The 24,297-nt window shown below is 53.0% G+C and overlaps 1 protein-coding gene across 2 annotated transcripts; it reads right to left on the bottom strand.

Annotated features, from left to right (window-relative positions):
- Nucleotides 1-6,320: 6,320 nt before the first annotated feature.
- GJB2 (gap junction protein beta 2) lies at nucleotides 6,321-11,398 on the bottom strand. 2 transcript variants are annotated; one of them, XM_032496512.1, is made up of 2 exons: nucleotides 11,195-11,398; nucleotides 6,321-8,323 (listed from the first exon to the last, which is right to left on the bottom strand). In XM_032496512.1, the coding sequence occupies exon 2, from the start codon at nucleotides 8,304-8,306 to the stop codon at nucleotides 7,626-7,628; it is 681 nt and encodes a 226-aa protein (XP_032352403.1). In that variant the 5' UTR covers nucleotides 8,307-8,323; nucleotides 11,195-11,398; the 3' UTR covers nucleotides 6,321-7,625. The 2 variants fall into 2 exon arrangements, with proteins under 2 accessions (XP_032352403.1, XP_032352402.1); XM_032496511.1 differs by having other exon boundaries at nucleotides 6,321-8,328; nucleotides 11,195-11,395.
- Nucleotides 11,399-24,297: the final 12,899 nt, after the last annotated feature.

Below are 24,297 nucleotides of genomic sequence, written 5' to 3'. Positions count from 1 at the left end.
CAAACCTACAGACCAGGGTTTTGTCAGGCTCCTCGGGGTCTTATCTTGGGGGGCCCAGGGGAAGGCGCTGTGGGGCGGGGGATCCTCTGGGGGTTCAGGGCAGGAGCTCGCTTGTGCTTTGACTCTGCAGCTGCTGTCCAGGCCCTGCGATTGCAGGAGGGTCCAGGCCAGCCTAAGGCCCCCAGGCCACTGGCCACACGGGAGGGAGGCTGAGGCGGCTAAACCCGGCGACAGAATTACTCCCTGTTCATGACAAAGCAGGAGGAGCCAAAGAGAAACCATTAAAAAAAAAGAAAAGGACGACAAGGGAAGAGTCCATTTCCTGTTTCTCATGGAGATGCTGGCTCTGCCGAGAGCCTTGGAGATTTGAGAAACGCAAAGGGGGTCAGAGGCGCTCGGGTGAAACCCCAGACAGACTGTCTTTTTGTGGCTGGAGGTTTGCTGCTGTCGGAGCAAACTCTTTCAATCCCCCACGTGCCTCCGGATCTGGGGGGGTTAGTACTACAACTTCTGCTTCTGTTTGGGGTAGAAATGAAAACCAGGGTGGTTACCACGGTGGGTTCTAACCCACACCGGCTCTGGGAAGCGGCCCGGGACTTGACAACGACTCAGGGACTCAGAGAGACGAGGGTGTCCCAGCCGACCCTGGGAGCGCCTCCTGTTTTTATCACCGTTCCTGGTTCCTGAGAGTCGTTTCTGTTCACGGTAGCCCTTCTGGCCTGGACGACAGCCTGCGGCACCCCCGAGGGGAGGGCAGGCCCCAGCTGGCGTGCACCTGAGCTTGGGCAGAGCGACCGCCGGTGCTTCCTCCCGAGGTGACTCAACCAGATTTGAACTTGAGTGTTCTCCACCAGGCAGGAATGACAGGGCTCTGTGCTCAGACTTGCCTTATTTGCTTGATGTTTATGGCTAATATATGGGCCTAGGAATTTGTGTGGTGCGTTACAGCTCTAGTAAAACAGGCCAGAGACGTTCGCAGCGTTTGATGTGTGTCTGGGTTCAGCAAACGTCTTCTGTGCTTGTGATCACCAGCAGTGTCTTTCACGGAGACCGTCCACCGTCCTTGTGTTGAGGAAAGAGAGCTCTCTTTTTTCACTTAAAAAACTATGGTAAAATGTACATAACATAGAATTTACCTTATTAAGCATTTTATGTGTACCTTTTAAAGCACATCCACATTGTTGTGCAACCATCACCCCATCCATCTCCAGAACTTTTTCATCTTCCCCAACTGAAACCGTCTGCTAAATGGTCATGCCCTCCCCCCACCCGCAGCCGCACCTCGCTTCCGTCCGCGGGGCCCTCACGGCTCGGGGACCCGTGTAAGTGGAGCCGCACAGCGTCCGTCTTGTTCGTCTGGCTTATTTCACTTGGTACCACGTCCTCTCCTTTCGCCCACGTGTAGCCTGTGTCCGAACATCCTTTTTTTAGACTGAATTGTATTCCGTTGTGTATATGAACCACATTTTGATTATCTGTTCCTCTGTTGACGGACCCCGGTGCCTCTTCCAGTTTGGGGCAGTTGTAAAGCTGCTGGGCGGACGGTGTCTGTTTGAACGGAGAGCTCTTTCTTCAGGAACAGCCGAGGCGGAGGGACAGTCCAGCTTTCCTGAGCTACTGGGGCTCAGAACTGCGCTGAACCCATTTCCAAGCTTTGTAAAGTAGCCGGAGTCACCGGCGTCACAGTTACCGGGCCTGAAAGCCCTGAGGGGGACTAGGCAACCTCTCCCGCCCCAGCAACGTGAGCGAGACAGGCCCAAGCAGCGCTGACGGTTTCGGGAGTCGCTCGCGGTCATTAGACGGTGGTCGGCAAAGGGCCTTCCCTGCCCCCACAGGGGGTGCTGAGTCACAGGTAATCTCACCACAGCCCTTATGGTCCGGGTGGTAAGATTTCAAAGTACAAGTGACAGAATACTTAGCGAAACCAGAGGAAAAGCCGAAATCAGAACCTTGTAGAAGGCCGTGAACCAGAACCATGAGTCACACAAGCTTGCTGATGTTGCTTGTGTACTGTTTATGAGAGGAAATAGTGTATGTTTACATGTGGATTTTAGTTTTTCATTCTCTATGGTCACCCTAAAACACGACGGCTATAATGTCTGCAAATTGGGAAAACAAACCCCAGAATGTGGAAGCAGTGAGGTTTCTATGAGGGTAGGTGGGGCTGTTTCTTAAGAAAACCCGCCTCAAGGGAAATGGGGGTTGGGGGGCTGGGGTGGTGCCGGGCCTGCCGTCACCTGGCTGACGCTGACGTGGGGGTGGCGGCACTTCGGAGGCCCGTCCCCACCCGGCTCCCAAGAACCCGGCCATCTGGCTGCAACGTCCAGTGGCAGAGGCCTTGTTAAGTTGTGTAGCTTCTCGGAGAAATGGAAAAACGCCAACCTGACCACTAGCCTCTCTTCATGATTTATTTTTTGTTCCTGGAGGCCCTGAAGAAATGATTTCACGGCCGGCCCTCTTCCTGTAGTGTTCTGCTGGGCCTGTCACGCCCTGCTTGTCACGTGCTCTGTTTTGTAAGGGGACCACTTTGGACACGTCTGCCCTCCGCCCTGTGACCTCTTCTGCCATCATCTTTGCATTTCATGGGGCCCAGAACAGGGCTCTGCACACATGGTTTTAGGAATGCAGTAAGTGTGGTCTTAGAGTGGACAAGGAAATGGTGGACACACTCAGATGTTTCTGTCAGGCCCTTCACCCAGGGCGCCACAACATTCTTACCATCAGGAAGAATATTTGTGTGCTAGCTGCAGCTCAGTGCGTTTATCCTTAAAACTTCAGACTCAAATCCTGCTGTAAATGAACTGCGGTTAAGCTTGAAGGAGATCTTTGGTGGCATTCCACAGTCACCATTTTTACTGGCTTAAGTGACTGTAGGCTCATTAAACTGACAGGTGACATCAAGTCAGGAGGAACTGTTAATAAGCTGAATACAGGGCTTAAAAAGGTCTAATGGCCCTGAGGGATCAGGGGAGACCAGTGGGATGACTCGTAACTGGGAAAACGCAAAGCCCTGACCTAGGGCGTAAAATCCAACAGACGTGCCACAAAAGAAAGTCTGGTCTCGCAGGAGGTGGGGGTGCGGGGAGGGGGACACTCTGTGAAAAGGTGGAAAGAAGGCAAGTGCTCACTAACAAGGAGATGCTCGAGCAACCAGGGCACAGACGGCCACTGGAATATTGCACACCCAGGAAAAAGAGCAGGCTAGACATGCTCATGCAGACCTGGAACGGTTCCCGAGGCAGATCACTAAGTGAGACCCTGTCACGGAGAAAGCTACCTCGGAAATGCAGACCCAAATGGCTCCGCACGTCTGTGCGTATCTGCCCAGAACTATTTGTTGCTGCGTGAAGTCTGGGAGGCTCTCCTTGGAGAGGTTCATACGGACACTGAGCCCGGCTGGACTTGAGATTTCACTTTGACTTTATACACGTCTGTATTTAAGCTAAATGCTAGTCATTTACATGTTAATTCTGTAATTACACACGTCACATGGACGGCCTTTTTAATTGAAAACAAGCAAAGGTGATGGGCTGTTGAAAGCAAACTCGATGTCAGACCCTTAATGAGGAGGGGCGGCCGGGGCTGGGCCGTGGCCCAGCTGGCAGCACCTTCCTGCTGGGAGGGCATCTCCTGCTGGACACACCCGGTCGCCAGGGCTGGACGGCCCGAGGGGGAGCCCGTCTCCTGCTCTTCCTTCTCCGCCTGCACCTGGAGGGTCGGCGCACAGGAGCTGCTTAATATTGAGAGAATGAATGAATAAATGAGGGGAATGGGGACCTGTGTCTCTGGAAAATGGAGTTAGGGTTGAACTTGGAAGTGCTCTCAGCTATTTGAGGTTCTTCCATGGAAAACAGGCTACTCTGGGTCCATCAGAGTCAGGACAGGTGCCTGAGTGCAGCCGTCACAGAGGCCGGTCTCAGCACCAGCCTGAGGGCCCAGGCCCTTCCCGGGCCTCCTCTCCTCCCGTCCTCCCCTGACGCTGGCGTCCCGGCCTTTCTCTCCCGCTGGACCCCTCGTCCCTAAGAGGCCCTTCAGGTCTCCGGCATTCAGGCCTTCCCTGATGACGGGGCCCTCCTCTCCGGGCCTGGCCTCTTTCCCCGTTGGAGGCTGCATTTTTCCCCAGTGCACTTCTCTTCCAGTATTTGTTTGCACTTTGTTTGTTCGCAGTCTGGGTGCCCGGCAGTTCCTGGCACTCAGTTGGGACTCAGTAAATGTTGGCTGAGAAAACAAATAATTAGAGACATGCAGACATGGAGGAGGATGTCTCACGAGGCCGGGGCTGCCTCCTTAACCCTGTCGCCCTGGGAAGGGCAGGGGCCCCAAGGGGCTGGCTTCTAGCTTCTGGAATTGTGCACCCCCGGGGACTCTAGCATCCGATCCACACATTCTCTGTGAGTTGGACCGTCTGTTCTTGCCTCGGCACCTGCTGTGCAGTCTCCCTGACCCCTCGACCCCTGGGTAGGAATGACACGGCCCAAGGGCCAGCCTCGGGCTGCTCAGGACTGTCACCGTGGAGAGTAAATGAGATCGCGTACCTATAGCGTCTGGTGATATGCATGCAGGGACTCCGTCCAAGGAGATGAGTCCAAACTTCCTTTCTCACATGCTGAGTTTTCTTTAATGACAGAGTGACAGAGCTGTCATCACCGTGTCTTTCTGTGATGTTCTGTTTGCACTCTCCCTCCTCGTGTGGCCAGTCTGTCCTCACCGCAATTGTTTCGGGCCTTGTGTAAATGGGAGCTCCCCTCAGGCTTCCAGCGCGTCAAGCTCTGCGTGAGTCATTTCTATCTGAAATCCCATCCACCTACTTTCCAGCCTGGGGTGGAGCTGATGGAAAACAGAGGACAACAGTATGTGGCTTAGCGCTTTGCTGTGTAGAGAGTTTACACCAGTTGTCCTATTGGGCGTCACTAACCTGGGAGGTGTTCAGCAGGCCGCTTTCAGAGGAGGAAGCTGGGGCCTAGGGAAGTAAGTGAGGTCCTGTGTACCCACGAGACACCGCTGTCAGCCCACTGCCCGCTGCTCCGGGCTGCCCACCGAGGCCGGTGACGGCAGTGACAGACCACGCAGCCCCGGCCCCAGCAAAGCGCCACGCTTGGCCTCCTGATTCAACCCGGCCTCGCCTTCTGACCACTGCATGTGTACAGAAAAGCTGACTGAGACCGTGGCGGCCAGTTTCTTAAGAAGCCCTGTTCAAGGTAGAGTTAGCAGCTGGACTGTTCCCACCGCCTCCCAAACTCCCCAGGGCGACACCAGGCACGCGGTGCCCGGCCAGTGCTGGAGGCCCTCCTGAGGCCGCCCGGGTGAGGCCATGTACTCGGTGTGACCAGCCTGACACAGGCCACTTTGGTGGAAACTTAAAAAGAAAAGAAAACAAAAAAAAGAGCTTTTCCTTCCTTAGTGCACGTTATAAATCGATGACTTGAGATACACCCAGGGCTATCATTTTCAGAGTTCAGGCTCTGATTCTCAGGCATGTGGCCAGACCTCTCTGTAAGTTCTTAAAAGCGGTCAGGTCTGTAATTATTCTGACCCAGTCTTTTAATGCCTGAGAGTAATAATCTTCATAGCTTGTAAGTGAGCACATCTATTTAAACATGTGTGCTGCCGGGGGACCGGCTGTGCGCAGGGCGCCCGGGAAGGGGCCCGGGGACCACTTCTCTACCCCTCTGTCACCTGGATGCAAGTTGACTGCTTTTTGTCCTTTTAAATCTGTCTAGAAAGCGCATGGTTCCCTGTGAAAGCTCTCACAGGGACTGACGTGTGAACGCTTTGGAGTCCCTGGAGGAGGCTCAGACCCGGGCTGTTGCTGGCCGTCCGGGGGAGTGCGGTGGCAGGGCACCCGGGCTCTGGGGAGCAGGAAGCGGTCATCATCCGGCTTTGACGGGCTGCCGATGCACGCCGGTGTGAAATCCCCCAGAAAACCCCGTGGAAAAGACACCTGGCAGGACTTCCCTCGGGCCTCGGCCAGCCCCGGCTGCGAGCAACGTTTTAGAGCGTCTATGTGACTCTTAGGAGCCGGACTGGCCAAGTGGCCCCGGCTCAGCCCCCTGAGTGGCAGGCCCGCCTGCATGCCGTGCCGCTCGCCCCTCAGGCTCCCGGAGGGTGAGCGCGCGGGCAGGAGGCGTCCCCGGCAGCCTTCCCGGGGGCAGAGGCTTCTCTGTCACTCGGCAGAAGAATCACAGAATCGTGGACAGTCACCATGGCAACTTGCCCACTCAGCGTATGACATGTGAAGTATTACTACACTTACAAAAGTGGCTATAGGTGAAATTAAAATCTGCTATTCTATTAAAACTGTAATAGATTTTAAACAACTGTTACATGAATTAATTATATTTTAATACTTTGACATTTGAGACATCACAAAATTATTTTAGTTACAAGTATGCAATTAAAGCTATTATTATTACAAAATGTTTTCTATAATGCTATCCTTGGCAATAGGAAAGTGTTTATTTTCATTGAAGTATGTCAAGTACCATTTCTGGGAAACCATGTCCAGCATCACGATAATATTAGGATTCAGTTTATCTTATAGAACTGCTAAATATTGATCTAACCCCGAGTTCCTATTTTTAAAAAATTCCTATTAATTCTATTTTCACCTAAAAACCCTGGATCCTGGAAAGGGAAGCAAGGCATTTTAATGGTCAGGATTTATAGTCTAGTCTTTCCAACTGCTCTTTAAAAATAGGAACTACCAGCCCACCCCCCAATTTTGCCATTCTGTTTGCACCGTGAAATCATACGATGGCAATAAAATATTCCCAAGCAATCTCTTCCAGCCAGATTCTTCCCACACCCCCAGGAAGGGAAGGGGCAGCGTCTGAGGAAGAGGCAGGAGTTGGGGCACAGCCAGTCTGTGTTTCTCATGCAGAATTACAGCTAAATTTTTGAAATGAGGCCGTTTGCTATGAAAAGCCATCACTAAGGACTTGTAGTTTGTTTCACCTGTGAGAACTGAAGTGCTCTTAGCAGCAAACACCTCGGTTCCTACAGTCGGCAGCCTCTCCGCGGCCCTGCCAGCTACTCACAACTGAAAGGCCATGTTTAAATTCAATGATAGCGTCTAATTATGCACCATGTACATATCATAATCTGAGCCTTTGTAAGAGGAGAATGTATAATGGTTCCCAGAACTTCTTGTAGATCAAAAGAATATATTTTAAAGTTTTCACTTAAAAAAAGTATAACAGAGTTTGAAGCATTGTGTAACCCTGTCCATCGTTAGTGACTACAACTTCAAAGCGAATAAAAGAACCAAGATTCTCTAGGTTTGCTTTTAACTTGGGGGAAAGGGCAGAGGGACCCCTAAGTGACCCACCAAACCTCCTCAGCATCCTCTCTAGGCCCTGGCGTTTCTCCTCCTTCCTCGAACAAAGAAAGAGAAACAAACGCCGTACCCTTTGTTTGCCACAGGGAAGAACTGATGGCACCCGCCCCCGCCCGGCAGCCAAGCTCAGAGCTCTGCCGAGGTCCGCACTGAGGTGCCTGAGTTCTACGGGAGATCTACGGGAGGTTCATGGGGTTGCCTTTCAGATGAGAATCTTAGCCTGGGAGACGCTGGTGCACTGACTGCCTCACCCTTTCCCGCCATCTTTTATCTAAAGCTGGGTACCGTGTTACACTGGCTTTTTGGACTTTTTGGAACAAAATCTAATTAGCAGATAGCACAATTCAGTGACATTCAGCAGGATGCAAATTCCGGACACCGCGATCATGAAGACGGTAAAGACAGTCTTCTCTGTGGGCCTGGACACGAAGCAGTCCACGGTGTTGGGGCAGGGCCACGCGTTGCACTTCACCAGGCGCTGCATGGAGAAGCCGTCGTACATGACGTAGAAGACGTACATGAAGGCCGCCTCGAAGATGATCCGGAAGAAGATGCTGCTGGTGTAGGTCCACCACAGGGAGCCCTCGATGCGGACCTTCTGGCTCTTGATCTCTTCAATGTCCTTGAATTCATTCTTTATCTCTCCCTTAATGAACTTCCTTTTCTTCTCGTGTCTGTGGTAGGCCACGTGCATGGCCACCAGCAGGGCGGGTGTGGACACGAAGATGAGCTGCAGCGCCCAGAGCCGGATGTGGGACACGGGGAAGTAGTGGTCGTAGCAGACGTTCTTGCAGCCGGGCTGCAGCGTGTTGCAGGTGAAGTCGGCCTGCTCGTCCCCCCACACCTCCTTTGCGGCCACCACGAGGATCATGATGCGGAAGATGAAGAGGACGGTGAGCCAGATCTTCCCGATGCTGGTGGAGTGCTTGTTGACGCCCCCGAGGATAGTCTGCAAGGTGCCCCAGTCCATCCTCCCCTCTGTGCAGGCTGCGCTGGAAGAGACAGAGTGAACACAACACCGGAGTGACTGATCAGGCCCAGACAGGGGACACCTGTGGGTCCAGCTTTCTGAAATCCCTTCCCATGCAAGCACCAGTTCTCACACAGCCTCAGCAGGAAAGGTGAGAACAAAACCGACTTGGCATAGGGTGGCTGTGCGCTCCCCAGGCCTCCTCCAGCACGTCTGTGTCCTCTAAGGAGGAGCCGCGTGTTCATCCGAGCAATTCGCCCGAGCTTAGCGCACCATCGACTCAGGGCGGGGGCACCATAAGCAAGTGTGTCCACTGACCCAAGGGCCCCGGACGGTGACCGAACCCCTGCAGATGCCGCGTGTGGTCTTCCCGACCTGCAGTCCCTCAGCGCTCCCACGGCACCTGGCACTTCCACCTCCTTGCCGGCCCCAAGTCTTGGACGGCACCCTGGACTCCTGCCAGCTGGGGCCAACCTCGCCCTAGAGGCCAACAGGCCATGCCTCCTGCAGTGCCTTTTCCTGAAAATATTTCCAGTAATTTTCATGGACGTGGGATGCAGCAGCCATGTGACTGTTGGCAACAGTGACGTCTACACTTGAGGGACCCCTTGTTCAGCATTTCCCAAAGGGCCTCATTTTTTGATATAAAAAGGAGCAGCTAGAAAAGGTCTCTCTGGGGAGAAAAGCCGCTATGGCATGGGTTTTTGTGTCCATTTTGTACATGGTTTGGGGTCCTCGCTGTCCTGCGGGGACTAACTGCTTGGTTAGTACACAGGTTTGGAAAGTGCTGCAACTGTGTGTTTTCATTGTGGGCTACGGTTTTAATGTCAAAATGTTTCTAAAGAGGTGTATTGTTAAAAAAAAAAAAAAAAGGCCAGAAATTTAACCCAGCGATTCTCCAGGGACTGGCTCCACAAATTCACAGACTGAAGAGGAGGGGTGATGTGCTACTTACTGAAAAGGGGCACCTGTGGGGAAGCCCGTGGGTTGATCATACAGGAGCCAGCGGCCTCCTCTCCATCCCAGGAAATAAACTGCACTGATGCCTGTCTGTCTCAGTCTAAGTACGACTCCACCCTCCACAGTCCAATGAGTAATGTTTCCACACCTTCCAAACTGGTTCTCAAGCCTCCTCCTTTACTTAAAAGCTTAATGCTCTCCTCACTTTGAGCAACTCGGGCCCTGCTGCGCTTCCTGAGCAGGAGAAAGTCTGATCACCATGCCGCCTCTGGGGCGCCAGGGCGCCCCAAAGTCTGGCTGAAACCATCCAAGGCCACCTGGTTCAGACGAGGCAGCAGAGACGCAAGGAGGGTCAGGACACGAGAGCTACAAGGAGACAGATATCCAGCTTGCTCAGCTTGCAAGAGAGAAACAGCAGCGGGAAAAGGGTCTGGGCCAGGGTCAGCCTTGACCCTTTCAGTACCTTCTGTCTGGAGGCCTTAGGTCCTGCACCTCTGTCTGTCCTGCCCCAAAGCACAACCAAAGCTCCTGTGAAATCAGACCCTCCACTTCTTCTCTGGCACTTACTAGGTGGAAACAGGACACTCACTGGAACAGACTGTCGGGTCCGCATCAGTGCATCTGGCTAAAATTCTGGGGTGGGGCTCGTGCCAGACACAGACCACACAGCCAGTCCAATCGGCAGCAGCTGAGAAGGAGGCCCTCCGAAGCCAACGGTGCTCGTTGCTGTTGTTTAAAGCTCGTGGCTGAGCTGCAACTGCCTGTTCTAAAGATCTTTCAGGAAGAGGAGCAAATGAAAACTGGATCCCAACAGGACAGGTAATCGGGAGAGGCGACTCACCGAGCAGGATGAAGTTGTCACGGCACTCAGATGAGCCGGGAGCTGCCCTCCTGCCTCCCTGGCCTGCCCACCCCACCTGCCAGGGGCGGACTGAGGATCTGGTTCCTCTTTGAGAGAAGCCACTGGGCAAATCACCAGGTTCCAGAAAAGGCGAAAGGAATTCTTTTCCCCTGAACTTCTCAATCCTTACTTTTTTGATGGTGGCCTTTGACTAATCTCTCCGAAGTACCCTCCTCCCCACACACCCGAGGTGCGAGTTGTTGTGACTGACTGCGCACTACTTCTGACATGGACTCAAAGGGCACATGGGGACATGGCTGTTGCCACACTTCTGGGAGACTCCAGGTCACAGGAATCTGGAGGGCTGTTCAGGGTGATTCCCCTCCTGGGAGGGGCGGTCCAGGGACGATACAGCCTGGCTCCCCAGTTTGTAACCAGCGTCCCTAAGCCCCCCCCCACCCCCCAACTGCACAAGCCACCTGGAGACACCAATCTCGAATTCGTAGAAGAGAAGCAACCACAGCGCGGACTCAGATCAGGCAGTGAGCGGCCTCTTCTCTGCAGAGTGAGGAGGAAAAGGTCAGACTCCTCCAGGCTAAGCGTCCGCTTAACCCAAGATACTGAGTTTTCTTTCTGAGCGACGCGTTCGGCCAATTAAAGTCTCCTGGTGGAGGCAGGTGAAGCACCCGGCGGCTGTGCCAGACTTTCCCGGAGGAACGAGATCGACCACCAGGCGACCCGGCGGCCGCACACCTGTCCTGCCGGCCGTCCTTCCCGCGCGCGGCCCACGGCTCCGGGCCAGTCGGCGCCGCCGCCCGTCGCGGGGTCGGCCCGTTCCCCCTCCAGAACGCGGCCCCAGGGGCTCCAGGCAGGGGTTCGCGATCGCCACCCGCCCTGCGCCCCAGGGCCGCTGTCGCGACTGCCAGGGACCCGGCGTCGCGGGGCCTCGGTGCGCACCGGACGCAGCCTGGAGCCCCGGGTCCCTCCCCCCGGGTCCCGCAGCTCCTGGCTGTCCCAGGAGTCCCTCCCCGCCGGGTCCCACAGCCCCCGGCCACCCCCGGGCGCCGAGAGGCGGCGCCGGCCTTACCGCTTGGAGCGTTGCGCACGGACGGGCGGCCTCGCCGGGGTCCGGGTGGTCCTGGCCGGGCGGCCTGCGCGCTCGCTGCGGGCCGGGGCGCCGCGACGGGCTGGGAGCAGGGAGAGCGCGGCGCGCGGGGCGCTCGGGCCTTCAACAGCTGTGCGTCCCCGCGGCGCCTTTTAACCGCAGCGCGCAGCGCGCACCCCGCCCCTTCCCCTGAGCTGTTGAGAAAGTCCTGGAGGGGGCGGCCCCGCGGCGCTGCGGGCGGGGCGCGCCGGGCCCGGAGCCCCAGAGCTTCCCGGTCCCCGCGCCCCCTCGCGCGCCCGGCTGAGCTCCCCGCGCGTCGGGAGCGGGCGGGGCTAAAGGGCAGTGGTCGCTGCTGTTACTTCTGCTCGGACAGGCTCAGGAGCGCTGTCGTAGTCAAAGCTCTGATTTAGTTGAGTTAATTATTTTTTAAATATTTGATGAGTAAGTTCAGGCGCGAAGGTCGGTTTCCCCGCGAGGCTCTCCGCGGCAGCGCGGTTGCCCTGAGCCGGTTCCGCCCTGGGAATCTGGGTTCCTGGGGGGCGAGGAGGAGGCCCCGCGGGGGCTGGCCAGGTCCCTGCTTCTTTCTCCCCCGAAAACCTCACAGGTCTCCTTGACTTCCTGATTTGATTCTATCACTTTCAACTATGTGCCGAGGGCCAGGGCTGGGCGTGGGGGGAGACAGGGCTGGCGCCAGGGACCCCGCACGCGGACCCAGTCTGCCCCCAGGAGGGGGTGCCCCCCGGGGTCCGGCCCGCGATCTCCTGCTCCCACGGCTGAGAAATCGCAAGGGGTTACTCAGCTCGGGGTAGGGGGGCCACCACGAAAGAAGTGCTCGCCCCCCCCCCCCCCCGGCACACACACCACCACGGCGCGCACTGGTGGGATTTCTGGAGTTTCCCTGGGAAACTCAGCTCCTCTCCCGGAAGCTTGATCTCAGGTTACGGGTTTCATTGTTCGCCTTTGGTTGGGCATTCTGATGTCTGGAGATGCAGGTGACAGAGGGCGGTGTTCACAAGACAAGTGGACGGAGACTGAGAACTGCAGAAGCTGCAGCGCCCAGCGTGGGAGCAACAGCCTCGCTCAGGACTCCCGCGAAGCGCCCCAGCGTGGAGGCCACCAGCCCGCTCCCACGCCGGCTCCATTAGGTCACTTGTACATTAAGCAAATATGATTCACCCTACAGGGAAGATCTGGCCTCAGAAATGAATTTCCCATGATTGCCAACACTGGCGTAAAAGCATTGACTTTCCTTGTAAAACGGCCGCCCCGTTGCCAGGGGCTAGCTTGGTCCGACCGTTCTTGCATGGGCAAAGCTGAGTTTGTCCTGCGGTCACTACCCCACCTTTCAGCCCTAGGTCTCAGTCCGGTAGGGAGTGTCTGTTCATGAACAGACAAAGCCCTACAAGGCCCATGGGAGAGATGTGCTGAATCAGCTTGTTGGAAATGACACCGCAAAGCTGGGTGGGGTGGAGGAACCTTCTGGGCCTGAGCCTCCTGGGAGCTGGGGGAGAGGTTGCTGCTGGTGGGGGGGAGCTGGTGGGCACCCCTTTGGTTCTCAGGGGTCTGTGTGGGGGTTGGGTTGGGGTGGAGGAAGGGTGTGGCACCGTTTGTACGCAGCCGCTGGTAAAGATGGTTTGGAGAAGGAATATCGACTGGCTATCCCCATTGAGAAATTTCACCTTAGCTTCCAGTGTCCATGTCGTGATGACAGGTTGCTGTTCAGCTTCCTTCTCCTGTTTTCCCTGACTTACTCTCCTGATTTGCATAATTACCACGCGTTGTTGGCTAACTGAGGATCACAGCCGCTCTGTAATTTAGGAACTGTGCTTAGAACTCCCACGGCGTTTAAGTCTTAATTACAGTTCAGCACTTGATTTTACTCTGTTCTGTGTGACTTCTGTTGTTTTCTGTGTTTTCTCCTTAAGCAGAGGTGGATTCCACAGGACCGGAAGTCTTGCAGAGGCGTCTCTGGGTTCTCCAGCGTAGAGGAGGGGCGGAGGTGAGCGGGCAAGGGTCTCCCAGCCGGCCTCCTGAGGCGGCCTCCCCCTGAGCTTACGCGCAGACGCAGCTAGCAGGTCGCGTCACAGTCTCACACTTCTACAGGTCCTGCCGCTGTTTGTGTGCAGCACGATAGCACCACTGCATTGTTTTTAGTTAAAAGCATTACTTTGTTCAATATAAACATTGAAAATAAACCTTAATTTTGTCCCCCCGTTTTCAGGTCTTCATCTCTGAAGCCTGTGTGGGTCCTGCCCTCACTCCGGCCTCCCGGGCACCACAGGACCCGGATGGGGCAGGTGCCCACTCAGCCCCCTGTCCACTGACACCCCTTTCTGGCCTCACTGGTGAGCCCCGCACAAGACAGAGAGTAGTGTTTGACTCAGCTCTTTGTGGGAGAACTCTGGTGTCTCCGGGGTAGGTCTTGGAGCTCATGGAGGGAAGGCACGTTCAGGGAAGATCGGGCATTTCTTGAGTAACTGCTGGTGATTAACCAAAGGGGATCTGCTACAGCCACACCCCGTCAGGGCAGAGTGTCAGAGGGCCCTGAGACCCACGCTTTTACACACACACTCAGCAGCAAACAGGCAAATCCTGGTTAATACTCGAGCTGCACTTCCATGCAGATATTTAAAGCAATGCAGCTGTCAGGTTGTAAGGTGACATGCTAATGTTGAAAGCTATTTGGTATTTTAATTTGACAGTTGACTTATAAATAAGCCAAAAAAGTTGCTATTGCACAAGAAATCAGTGTGAGACAAAGACCATTTCTCAACATATTTTAATGAGTGAGTGATTGCTGCCCGGTGAGACAGCCTCTTGAGTTCCCCCTGGCAAGGATGCTCTGAACACACAGGAAAAAATGTCTCAGTTAAATTTCTGACTCACAAATCGTATGGACGTGATAGCAGAAGACGTCTCAAGACAAGAGGAGACTTGTAGCTGGGCCGAACCCCATCCTAACTCTCAGCAGTCTTAGAGCCACTGGGTGTCCCGAGCGATTGGTTATAAACCATTTCTTGACTTTGCTGTTGAAATGTTAATCACAATAATTAGCGAAAGGGGGAAATTCAGCGCTCCTTAAAAGAGCAGATGTAAAGCACTCCTGGAGTCTCTGGGTTATTGGCCAATAGTGATATATGATACAATAATTTTACATATGATGCAATACATACGACAAAATAATTTATTAAAGCGTGAGTGGCCCTAGTGTGATCCTTTAAAATTTTTGTAGATCATTATCACAGGAGAACAGCACTTCCTTAGGATTTCTCCCTGCATCGTTGACCCACACCCTCACTTACGTATCCTGAAAATGGTTAATGCCCAGTCATTCAGGGAAAAGATCAGTTGCTGTATTCAAAGTCTGTGTGGGAAAAAAGACACTAGATTTCACTAATTTAATTGTTCTTCACTTTCAAATTAAAGTCATCTCATTAAAAAATCCAGCCTTTTTGTTGTGACTGAAAGTGTTATAAGCTTTTCCATCTTCTTCATTCCATTCTTACATTCACACATAAATTATTTGGGGGAAACTGGAGCTGCTGGATGTGTCTCAGTTGCAAGGCAGTGGTAAGTCGGTTTTGTTGGCTTGACTGGGTGAGTGCATAGTCTTACCTGCAGATGCACCAGTGCAGCTCTTGTGTGATTACTTAAGCAGACTGGCGAAATTACCAAGACACTTCCAAATGGGTTTGTATCAAAAGTACGTGTTGGTCGGAAATGAATTCAAAGCTATAACTCCCCAGGCAAACTGCTAGGGAAAATATACTTCTACTGAATATAAAAATTAAGTTCTGTAAGTTACAGTGAGTTGTCAAAATGGAAATTCTGCACCGTTCGCAAAGGAACAAAAGAGATTTCTACATTGTAGTTGTGTTGGAACAGTGCTGTGTTATAGGTCTTCTTGAGGACCTTTGGGAATAGGTTAGGGGACAGCAAACACTCATGTTATGAGTTGCTTTAGTGAAAAACATTACAGGTGTGGTCTGACCTAGGTCTGCAGAGCATTGGTTCTCTGTTTGATAGACTACAGCAGCTTTTCATGGAGTTCTAGTCCAGGGTGTCCTGCATTCAGCATTGTCACTCTCTGGAAGCCACTGACTCCAGGGTCGGCTTTGCCCATCGGGGGGTGTTCTCCAACTTGGAAATCTCCTTTTTGGGAACTTGATGTGAAATCTTGGATCTTAGAACTGGGTTTTTGTGTTAGCTGAATGCACAACATTCACCTGAATTTCTCTTTAAACCGTTTCAGAGCCATTTCTACTTTGGGGGAAGATGGACATATTGGTGTACGGGGTTCTCTGGTTTAATCTTATCCTTAAAAAAAAACTTCCTGCGGGGGCGGGAAGGGGTGCTTGCAATACCCAGAGGGAACAGTAGATGGCGCAGGGAAGACTTGTCAGGAAGACTTGTCAGGAAGACGTGCTGTGATCTCGTCAGGAGGCTGGAGAACAATTTCTTTCCTTTTCCAACCCCGAAATGAAACGAAATAGAACAGAACAGGAAGCACCAGAAGGCACTGCTCACAGTGAGAGCTAAGCAGTGCTCTATGACACGTTTGCCTGGCGGCTGTTTCCGTGCGCACGTGTGCCCAGGTCCCAGCGTGAAGTGTCCTTGTTGCTGTGGAGCTCTGTCACAAGAAGCCAGGACGTCACTGCTCTGCCCCACTCCCAGGACAACAGGGGTAGCACGTGGCCTCAGGGAAGCGGCGTGTCGCCAGCGGAGGGACCTCCCGGCCCTGCTGGGCTTCGTTTGAGCCCACGGCCCTGCCAGCTCCCAGCTGAGGGGTCGCTGGTGGGTGGGCTGCTTGAGACCCTGCTCAGGCTGGAAATCGACCTCCTTCGCTTAGATGCGTCCCCCAGGGCCCCGCTTCCTGCTCAGGGGGATGTGGGGTCGCGGGACGGAGGGGAAGCAACGCAGCACTGGATCAGGCTTTTTTACCAACTTAATAGAACTGTTTGTCTGCAGAAGGGTACGTGTGATGCTCTGACGTCCAGGGTGCTCAGAAGCCAAGGCCAGCCATTCTGATGAGTTATGTGTTTACGACGTGATGTCGAGAGTTTGCTTGGACTATTGGGCTTTGGGAAAGAGGAGACAGTAAACACAACTCTTCTTATGATTTTTTATAAGTAGATCCTTTGAAGTAGATCCGTGATGGGGGACAGTTCAGACTCCGGGGCCCCTCTGTCCAGTGAGATGCGGCTCCTCTGCACACAGTTAGTGGAGGTGGGACTGGTCGGTCTGGAGGGCCTTGGTCTCACCCTCTCAGTCACCGTCTGATGGGAAACACCCATTTTTTCTTACAGGCAGATGACATTGCACACTAGGTCATTAGGTTGGTCTGCTCTGAAAGACACAGCCCCTGCTTACAATTTACTAAAGGAAAACAGAGACTGTTGCAGGTGTAAATAGTTGAATGACTAATTTAGGCTGTGACTGACATACAGACCCCACGAACGCAGACGAAGGACTCTGGGTATAATCCGTGTACAGGCGACTTGCTCTCCTGACGCTGCTGAATGCTTTAGGGTTATTCTGTCCCGTAAACCCCCCAGGAGGGGATTTTTAATCCCATTCTAAAGACGTAGGACCTGAAGGATCAAGAACTTTAAAAAACTGAGGTAGCACTCTTAGCACTTTGTTTTGTGTCTTTTCAGAACTTTCCATGTCCCACGACCGTGCCAGAAACTCCGCTCAGCCCCGTGGCCTCTCAGCGGTTCTGCTTACTTGTCTGAGTGAACTGATTTCTCTCTCACCTTCTCTGTGGAGGCTCTTGCGGTTTCAGCAGCTCTCTGACACTCTGACGTGTTTTGTTCACATTTTCCAGCTTTCTCGTTCTTGGCAGTAGGGTTGTCTCAGATAGACTAGCCCACCTTCCCTCAAACCAGAGATAACTTGCTTATTTAAAACACTATCTATACAGTAAATAATGTTAAAAATTCTGATCATACTTTCTAAATGTTTTTCATAAATATTATTTGATAAAATTTTAGATACTTTTATTGTTTCCAATAATCTGTTATGTGAAACTTTTATTTACGGCAGTCTTCTAAGTTTTCCTCACTGATGAGGCAAAGTCTGTGTACTGAATCTCGATAAGGTCTCTGTACTTTCACAACTGGGCTTTCAGCATCACTTCCTGTCACTGACAGTCACGAGCGCTGCTTCTGCTCACGTCCAACCCCGGGGTCACCCCCTCTGTCCACCTTCCTCCCGCCAGGTCTGCGCACGGGGCGTAGTGCTGGGGGCAGAGAAGGAGACAGCGTCTTGGAGACGAGGCTCGGGGTCCACGCCCATCACTGCCAGCCGGGGCCGTTGGGGAGGGTCCGTGCACGCCCACCACGTGCAGAGCCTGAGGAATCAGGATCTCCAGCGGAAGACGTTGACTTGGCAGAAAGGAGAAAGTCAGAGTTGGGAGAAGGAGCAGCTGAGGCCAGAAATCCACGCCCTCCGTCCTGCGAGGGAAGGTGTGGTCCACAGCCCAGGCTCGACCTCAGATGCAGCACCCCCTCCCCCATGGTGAACTGGGACACTGCTCTCACCTGTGACCCGTGGTCTGGGTCAGAGAAGACAAGGAGGCCGCTGTGAAAGGAAGGAGAAAGAATCTCGGCGGAGAACAGAGAGGAGCTGGCAGGAAAAGGCGCAAGACTGTGGGCCGGGCCACAGAGATGGGTAAAGACATCTTTCATCATGTGCTTTGTCTGCGAGGAGCGAGGGCTGGCACCGACCGCAGGGCCTTTGCGGGACACCGTCCTGGGGCAGACCCGGCCAGAGCCCCCCGCCGCCTACCCGCAGTGGGACAAGCTGCTGGGAGGACCAGCTCATCTTGTGAGTGGTGGGGGCTGCAGAGAGTGTTTAGCAACAGCTCTCCTCACCCTCAGCCTGTGGCTGAGCACCGCCCAGCGTTCACAGACGCTTTTCCAGGGTGGAAGTATTTCAGAGAGGCACAGCTCCTCTGAAGGAGCCTGCTTGAAATGCCAGCATCTGGGAGTGTTTTTGGAGACCACCGTGAGGCCCTGGGTTGAGGGGAGTTGGAACGCAGCCCGCCGCCACCGGCTGAATTAGATTCTGGCCCTGGGACAGGCATGTGCAATGACGCTGAGGTCGCCGAGTCTGCCTGCCCTGTGGGAACTGGGAATCAGGCTGCTGCATAAAAGTCAACTAAGACTTTGTTAAAAATACAGGTCCATGGGCTGTGGGACCAGAAAGTCTGATCCAGTAGGTTTGGGAACCCACGGGCTGTGGTCTGTGTTAGTCGGTCCTCATGATTTTGTGGCTGCGCTGAGCAGTCTTCACAGACGGGCCTCAGGGGACTCTTCGGATCCTGACCCTGCAGCAGTAACTCCCGCGGAGGCTGCCCGCCTCTGTTTGGGTTAGAACCACCACGTAGGGAGGAGGCACAATAGGACAAATTCCGAACTGGAGCATCTGGGAGGGCGGGGGAGGTTGTGGGTCGTTGCCAAGACCCTCTCTTTGGTGTCAGCGCCGAGCCCAGCGTCCGTTCTCGCCCGAGTTGGAGTCCCTGCTACGAGCAGAGTCTAGACCAGCCGTGGGTCTCTTGGGGCTGAAGTTCATCCAGAAACAGTCAGTTCCCTTCTGACTGAGACGCCTTCCCTTTCCTGAACACTGCGGTCTGGTTGCTGATCACCAGTCAGCAGACACTGTCTCTGCCAGGTTGAACGAACATATTTTGGGTAGAAACTAATCTCTTAGTCAATAAGGGATGAGGAAGGGTAACGTGGTGCACAAAGAGATCATCCCCTAGAGTCTGGCGGTAACTACGGTGTGAAATACCGTGTTAGCCCTGGATTTGTAAACTTAAAAGTTATGTTAGCAAAAAAACCTGGAAATAAATTATTTTCATGTCTGTCTAATAAATCACCCAGAAACAGGCTGACAGCACCGTCATGTTCCTGAGGCTGGTTAGTGGAGGAGTCCCTGACGTCTGCGGTGTTGTCTTTGCAAAGCTCCTTGGCTGTAGTTTCACAGTTAACTGGATTCCGCATCGTGGTGAGCTGTTCCCACTGTGCTCTGACATCTGAATGGTTTCAGAGCTTCCTGTCACTTCTCCAACTTTTTTCCTTCTTAAAATGACCTGAAAAGGCCTTGGCCGGCCTGCTCCCGCATCAGCATTCACCTGCGTGTCCCTGGCGGTGGGGAAACCATGGCAACAGCGGTCCCGCAGCCAGGGAGGTCGTTCTCCGGCTTCAGGAAGCCGCGCCAGGTTCCCTCTGTGGGAGATTGCTGGTGATCAGGACCCCAGTTAACTCAGCAGACCCCCGTCGGTGCTCATGACGTGAAGGGACAGGTTTTGGGGGCAGCGTGATGGACTGGCCCTCCTCTGTCCAGGAGCCCCCACCCTCTCAGAGAAGCAAGGACCCTGGAGCTCAAACAGCACGGTGTTCCTTGCCAGGGGTGGGGGTGGGCAGCAGAAGCGAGCTCTCCCCTTGGGTGGGGGCAGGGCAGGGTGGAGTGGGGGAGGGGTGGGGGGGTGAGTGAGCCCCCGGGGGCTGGGAAGCAGGAGAACGCAGCCTCCAGTGAGAGGCAGACTCGGGACAGTGCTGATGTCACACCCTTGGTCATAGAAAACACAAGGATGAAAGAACACTAAACAACACCACGAATGTGCAGCCACCAAGGTCTAGGCTGTGAGAAACTCTAGGGGACAAACGACCCAGATGCTGAGAAAAAAGGTTCGAGAAAATAGGAAGAGGTGGAAGGAACCAACAGGCTAGAGAGGCCTAAGGGACACGTTAGGCAGTTGGAGCTGATGGGTTTCATTGGTTCCCAAACTAGTGTTTGAAAAGAAAGGAAATGTTTGCTTCTGGGAAGTTGGTTGATCAACTTCTTCCTGTTCTCCTGGCCAAGCACAGTTAAAAACATAAGAAACCTCTGAGGGGTGGAGAGAAGGAGGCAGGCCAGGTGGGGCCCCTGGGCAAACTCTTGAGCGTGGTTTCCGTGGGGAAGGCAGGGCGGTCAGGCTGAGGACTGGCTACTCTGAAGCATTTCTGCGAGTGGTCCAGTGCCTGGCCCTGGGGGCATTAGGGCAGGGGGATGGTGGTCCAGAACGTGAGACCCCAGAGAGGGCCTTGTAAAGGAGGAGGTTGGGGTTGGGTTTTGGGTGGGTTGGTGGGCCTACGAAAAGTATGCTTCACAGAAGAGTTGTTTGTTGTCTCTAGGAATCAGCTAGCCTCGGAGGGGCAGTCTTTCCAGGGTTAGTAAGACCCAGAATAAAAAGGCATGCTTAACATGTGAGCCATTAAAAAACTTCAACACATTTAAAATAGTTGAAATAATAAAGAGTGTTCTCTGATGACAATGGAATCAAAGTGGAAATCAGTAACAGAAAGAAAATGGGAAAATCTCTGGACACTTGGAAACTAAACCACACTTCTAAATGAACCATGGGTCAGTACATTGTATTAAATGAAAATAAAAAATCCAGCATATCAAAATTTGTGGGCCGCAGCGGAAGGAGTGCTGATCGGGAAATCATGGCACTGAGTGCGTGCACTGGAGAAGAAGAGAAGACAAGACTCAAGTCAGCCGTCTTCGCTCCCACTTCAAGAATCTAGAAAGAGAAGTGCAAACAGGAAGAAAACATAAGGATAGGAGCAGAAATCAATTGAACTGAAAACAGAAAAAGAGCAAACTGATGAAACAAAGAGCTGGTTCTTTGAAAAGATCGATGAAATCGATGAACTTCTAGAAGGACTGACAAAGGGAGAGAGAGACACAAGTCACCAGCATCGGCTCCAACAGGCGCGTCACCGCGGACCCTGCCGGCGGTAGGAGGTGCGTCACCGCAGGCCCCGCTGACCGCAGAGGGAGCGTAAGGACACTAACAGAGTTTGCAGTTTACACGTGATGGATCACTTCCTCAAAAAACACAAGCTATCGCAACTCACCAAATACGAAACAGGCCATCTGAAGAGCCCTGTAACTACTAAGGATACTGAATTTGTGAGAAAGAAACTCTCAGGAATGTCCAGGCCCAGATGGCTTTGCTGGGGAATTCCACCAGGCGTTTAAAGAAGCTTACCACCTGCTCGGCATAACCTTTTACAGAAGGTGGAGACACAAGAACACGCCCCAGTTCATTTCGTGACGCTAGGGTTACCCTGATACCAAAACCAGACAAAGACAATACAAACTAAAACCCTACAGACCAATATTTTATGCAAAATTTTTCACAAAACTCAACAGCCATTCATGATAAAAACCCTCAGAAAAATAGGAATAGAGTTCTCAACTTGATAAAAAACATCTACAGAACCCTACAGTTAAGATCATACTTCATGGTGAAAGACTGAATTCTTTCCCCCTGAGATCAGGAACAAGACAAGAATTCCTGCTTTTACAATTCCTGCTCAACACTCTGTCCGAGTGCTAGTCAGTGCGACGTAGCACAAAAAAGAAATACAAGACACACAGATCATGAAGAAGAGAGAACACTGTTTCTGTTTGCAGACGACATGACTGTCCTTGCATGAAAATCTGAGGAAACTATGAAAATCTAGAACTAATGAATGAATTCAGCAAGATCACTGGATACAAGCAAATAAGCCAAGAGAAACGACATTTATTTCTATATACTGGCAATGAACATGTGACACTGAAATTAAAATACAATACTATTTACAATCAGTCAAAGAAAATGAGATACTTACAAGTAAATCTAACAAAACTTCTATGACTTGTATGCTGAGAGCTCAGAGCTGATGGAAGAATCAAAGGAGTATAAGTAAGCAGACACGCCGTGTGTCTGGATAAGAAGACCTGACACAGTAAAGACGTCAGTTCTCCCCACATTGATACAGGTTTAATGCCATTTTTACAAAAAGAGCAAGATTGTTTTTGTAGACATAGACAGGACTATTCTAAAATTTATACAGAGAGGCAAAAGGACCAGAATAGCTGAAAAAAATCGAAAAAGAATAAAGTGGGAGGAGTTGCCCTAGCAGATTTTAAGACTTATTTATATAGTACAACTATCGAGACTGTGGTGTTGGGGGAGAGACAGAACAGAGATCAGCGGACTGGAGCAGAGGACCCAGAAATAGCCCCGCACGAATGTGCCCAATTGATTTTTAATGAAGTGCAAAAGCAAGTCAGTGGAGAAAAGAGAGCGTTCATCACTGGGTGTCCACAGATGACAAACTGACCCCAGCTGATGTCTCAGACCTCTTCTAGAAGTTAACACAAGATGGACCACAGACTGAACCTGGAGTGTAAAGCCATACAGCTTTTAGGAAAAACACAGGAGAAAATCTTTGGGATCGAGGGCTGGGCAGAGTTCTTAGACTTGACACCAAAACCACAACCCATAAAAGAAAAAAATTGATAAATTGGACTCCGTTAAAATGAAAAACTATGCTTTCAAAAGATCTTGTTAAGAAGATGAAAAGAAAAGCCAGAGTGAAAAGTGTTTACAAACTGCCATCCCTGCCCAAGGACTCGGATCTGCAATTCGTGAGGATCTCTCGAAACTCAACAGCAGAGCAGCGAACAGTACAGAGCGGGCTCCAGAGACGGCAAACGGCTCTAGAGAAGGTGGTCACGTCCACCAGCCGTTAGGGGCGCGCCTCTCGAGCACACCCGTCAGAATGGCTAACGTGGAAAGAGTGACAGCACCAAACGCCAGCGAGGGCCAGGAAGACCGGTGCTCGGACGTGGCTGGCAGGGATGCTTGACGGCGCAGCTACTCTGGAAAGCGGTTTGTCAGTTTCTTAAAAAAATGAAATGTGCGCCTACCACACCGCCCAGCAGTGGGAACAAACTCCTGTCTGTCTGCACGCAGCGGCCTGCGTGAGTCTGCGGAGAGTCACGCTGAGCGGAACAAGTCCAGCCCCAAAGGCTGCAGGCCGCTTGATTCCTTTTACGTGACATTTTTGAAATGACAAAATCAGAGAAATGGTGAGCAGAGGAGAGGTGGCCGGGGTTTAGAGAGGGCTGAGGGGGTGGGCTCGGAAGGGAGGGAACTGGGTGTGGGCGTCAAAGGGCAGCGTGGGGGCCCCTGCGCTGATGGAATGTTCTGTATCTCAACCGCTTCGGCGTCATGTCCTGCTGGGCTCTTGTACCACAGTTTTGCAAGATGTTGCCACTGGCAGACATGGTGCCACGAGCACATGGGACCTCGGTGTTATTTCTTACACCTACGTGTGAATCTACAATTATCCCAAAATAACAAGTGTAACTTAAAAGAAGAAAAAAGGACATTTATAGGACAATTGGGGAATTATGAACACGAACTGGCTTTTTTAGTGTGATGATGGCATTCTGTTTTTGTTTTAAAATGTTAGTCTAGACGCTTACATTGAAATGTTTACAGATGACGTGGCCTGTCTGGGATTAGCGTGAGCATCAGGCAGGCGGGGGCTGGGCAGGTGAGACCCTCGTGGGAACGTGACCCGCCTACCGCTGGTTGTTGGAGCTGGATGGGGAGCGGGGGTCTTGAACGCTGCCTGGTGCACGTGGTCACCAGGAAGAAGCCTTGGGAGCTGGCAGCTAGGCCAGCAACTCTGGGAATGGTCAGCCTGCTTTGACTGTTGGCTCAGCTGCTTCTCAGCTGGGTGACCTTGGGCAAGTGACTTAACCTCTCTGAGCCGCCGTGTCCTCATGTCTCAGGAGAAAAGAAAGGTGTTCACCCGAGTGGTGCGGTGGGGGGGAAGCTCGTGCAGGAGGCCCAGGAGCTGCTGGAGTGGAGACACACAGTCGGGTTGGGCAGGGTCTTGGAATCCAGGACAAGGCCTCAGGAAGAGTGTTAAGCAGATGACAACTGAGAAGGAGCCGTTGGACTGGGGTTCAGAGCATCACCAGTGCTGATGACGGCCTGGGCTTGGGATGAGGCTGGACCCCAATTCAGGTGCTGGGGGGCGGGTGAGAGGCTGGAGGGTGGCCACCCAACTCGGACCTCGTCGGGCGGAGGGGAGGCAGCTCCAGAGGGTAGAGCTGTTGAGGGGGTGAAGGAGCAGGGCAGAGACGGGACGTGACGGAGAAAGGGGGGCCGGCGGGGGCCGAGGTGGGGGCACGGCCCACGGAGGTGTGGGTGCTGCCAAGGTGTCTCATCCCCCACGATGTTCCCC

The sequence above is a fragment of the Camelus ferus genome, chromosome 14 (assembly GCF_009834535.1).
Source record: "Camelus ferus isolate YT-003-E chromosome 14, BCGSAC_Cfer_1.0, whole genome shotgun sequence".
NCBI lineage: Eukaryota > Metazoa > Chordata > Mammalia > Artiodactyla > Camelidae > Camelus > Camelus ferus.
Note: the sequence above shows the minus strand (reverse complement) of the source record. Positions and strands in the feature narration are given on the sequence as shown.

Coding starts and splice junctions, on each gene's coding strand:
- GJB2 (XM_032496512.1), bottom strand. CDS start 8,306: ATGGACTGGGGCACCTTGCAGACTATCCTCGGGGGCGTCAACAAGCAC.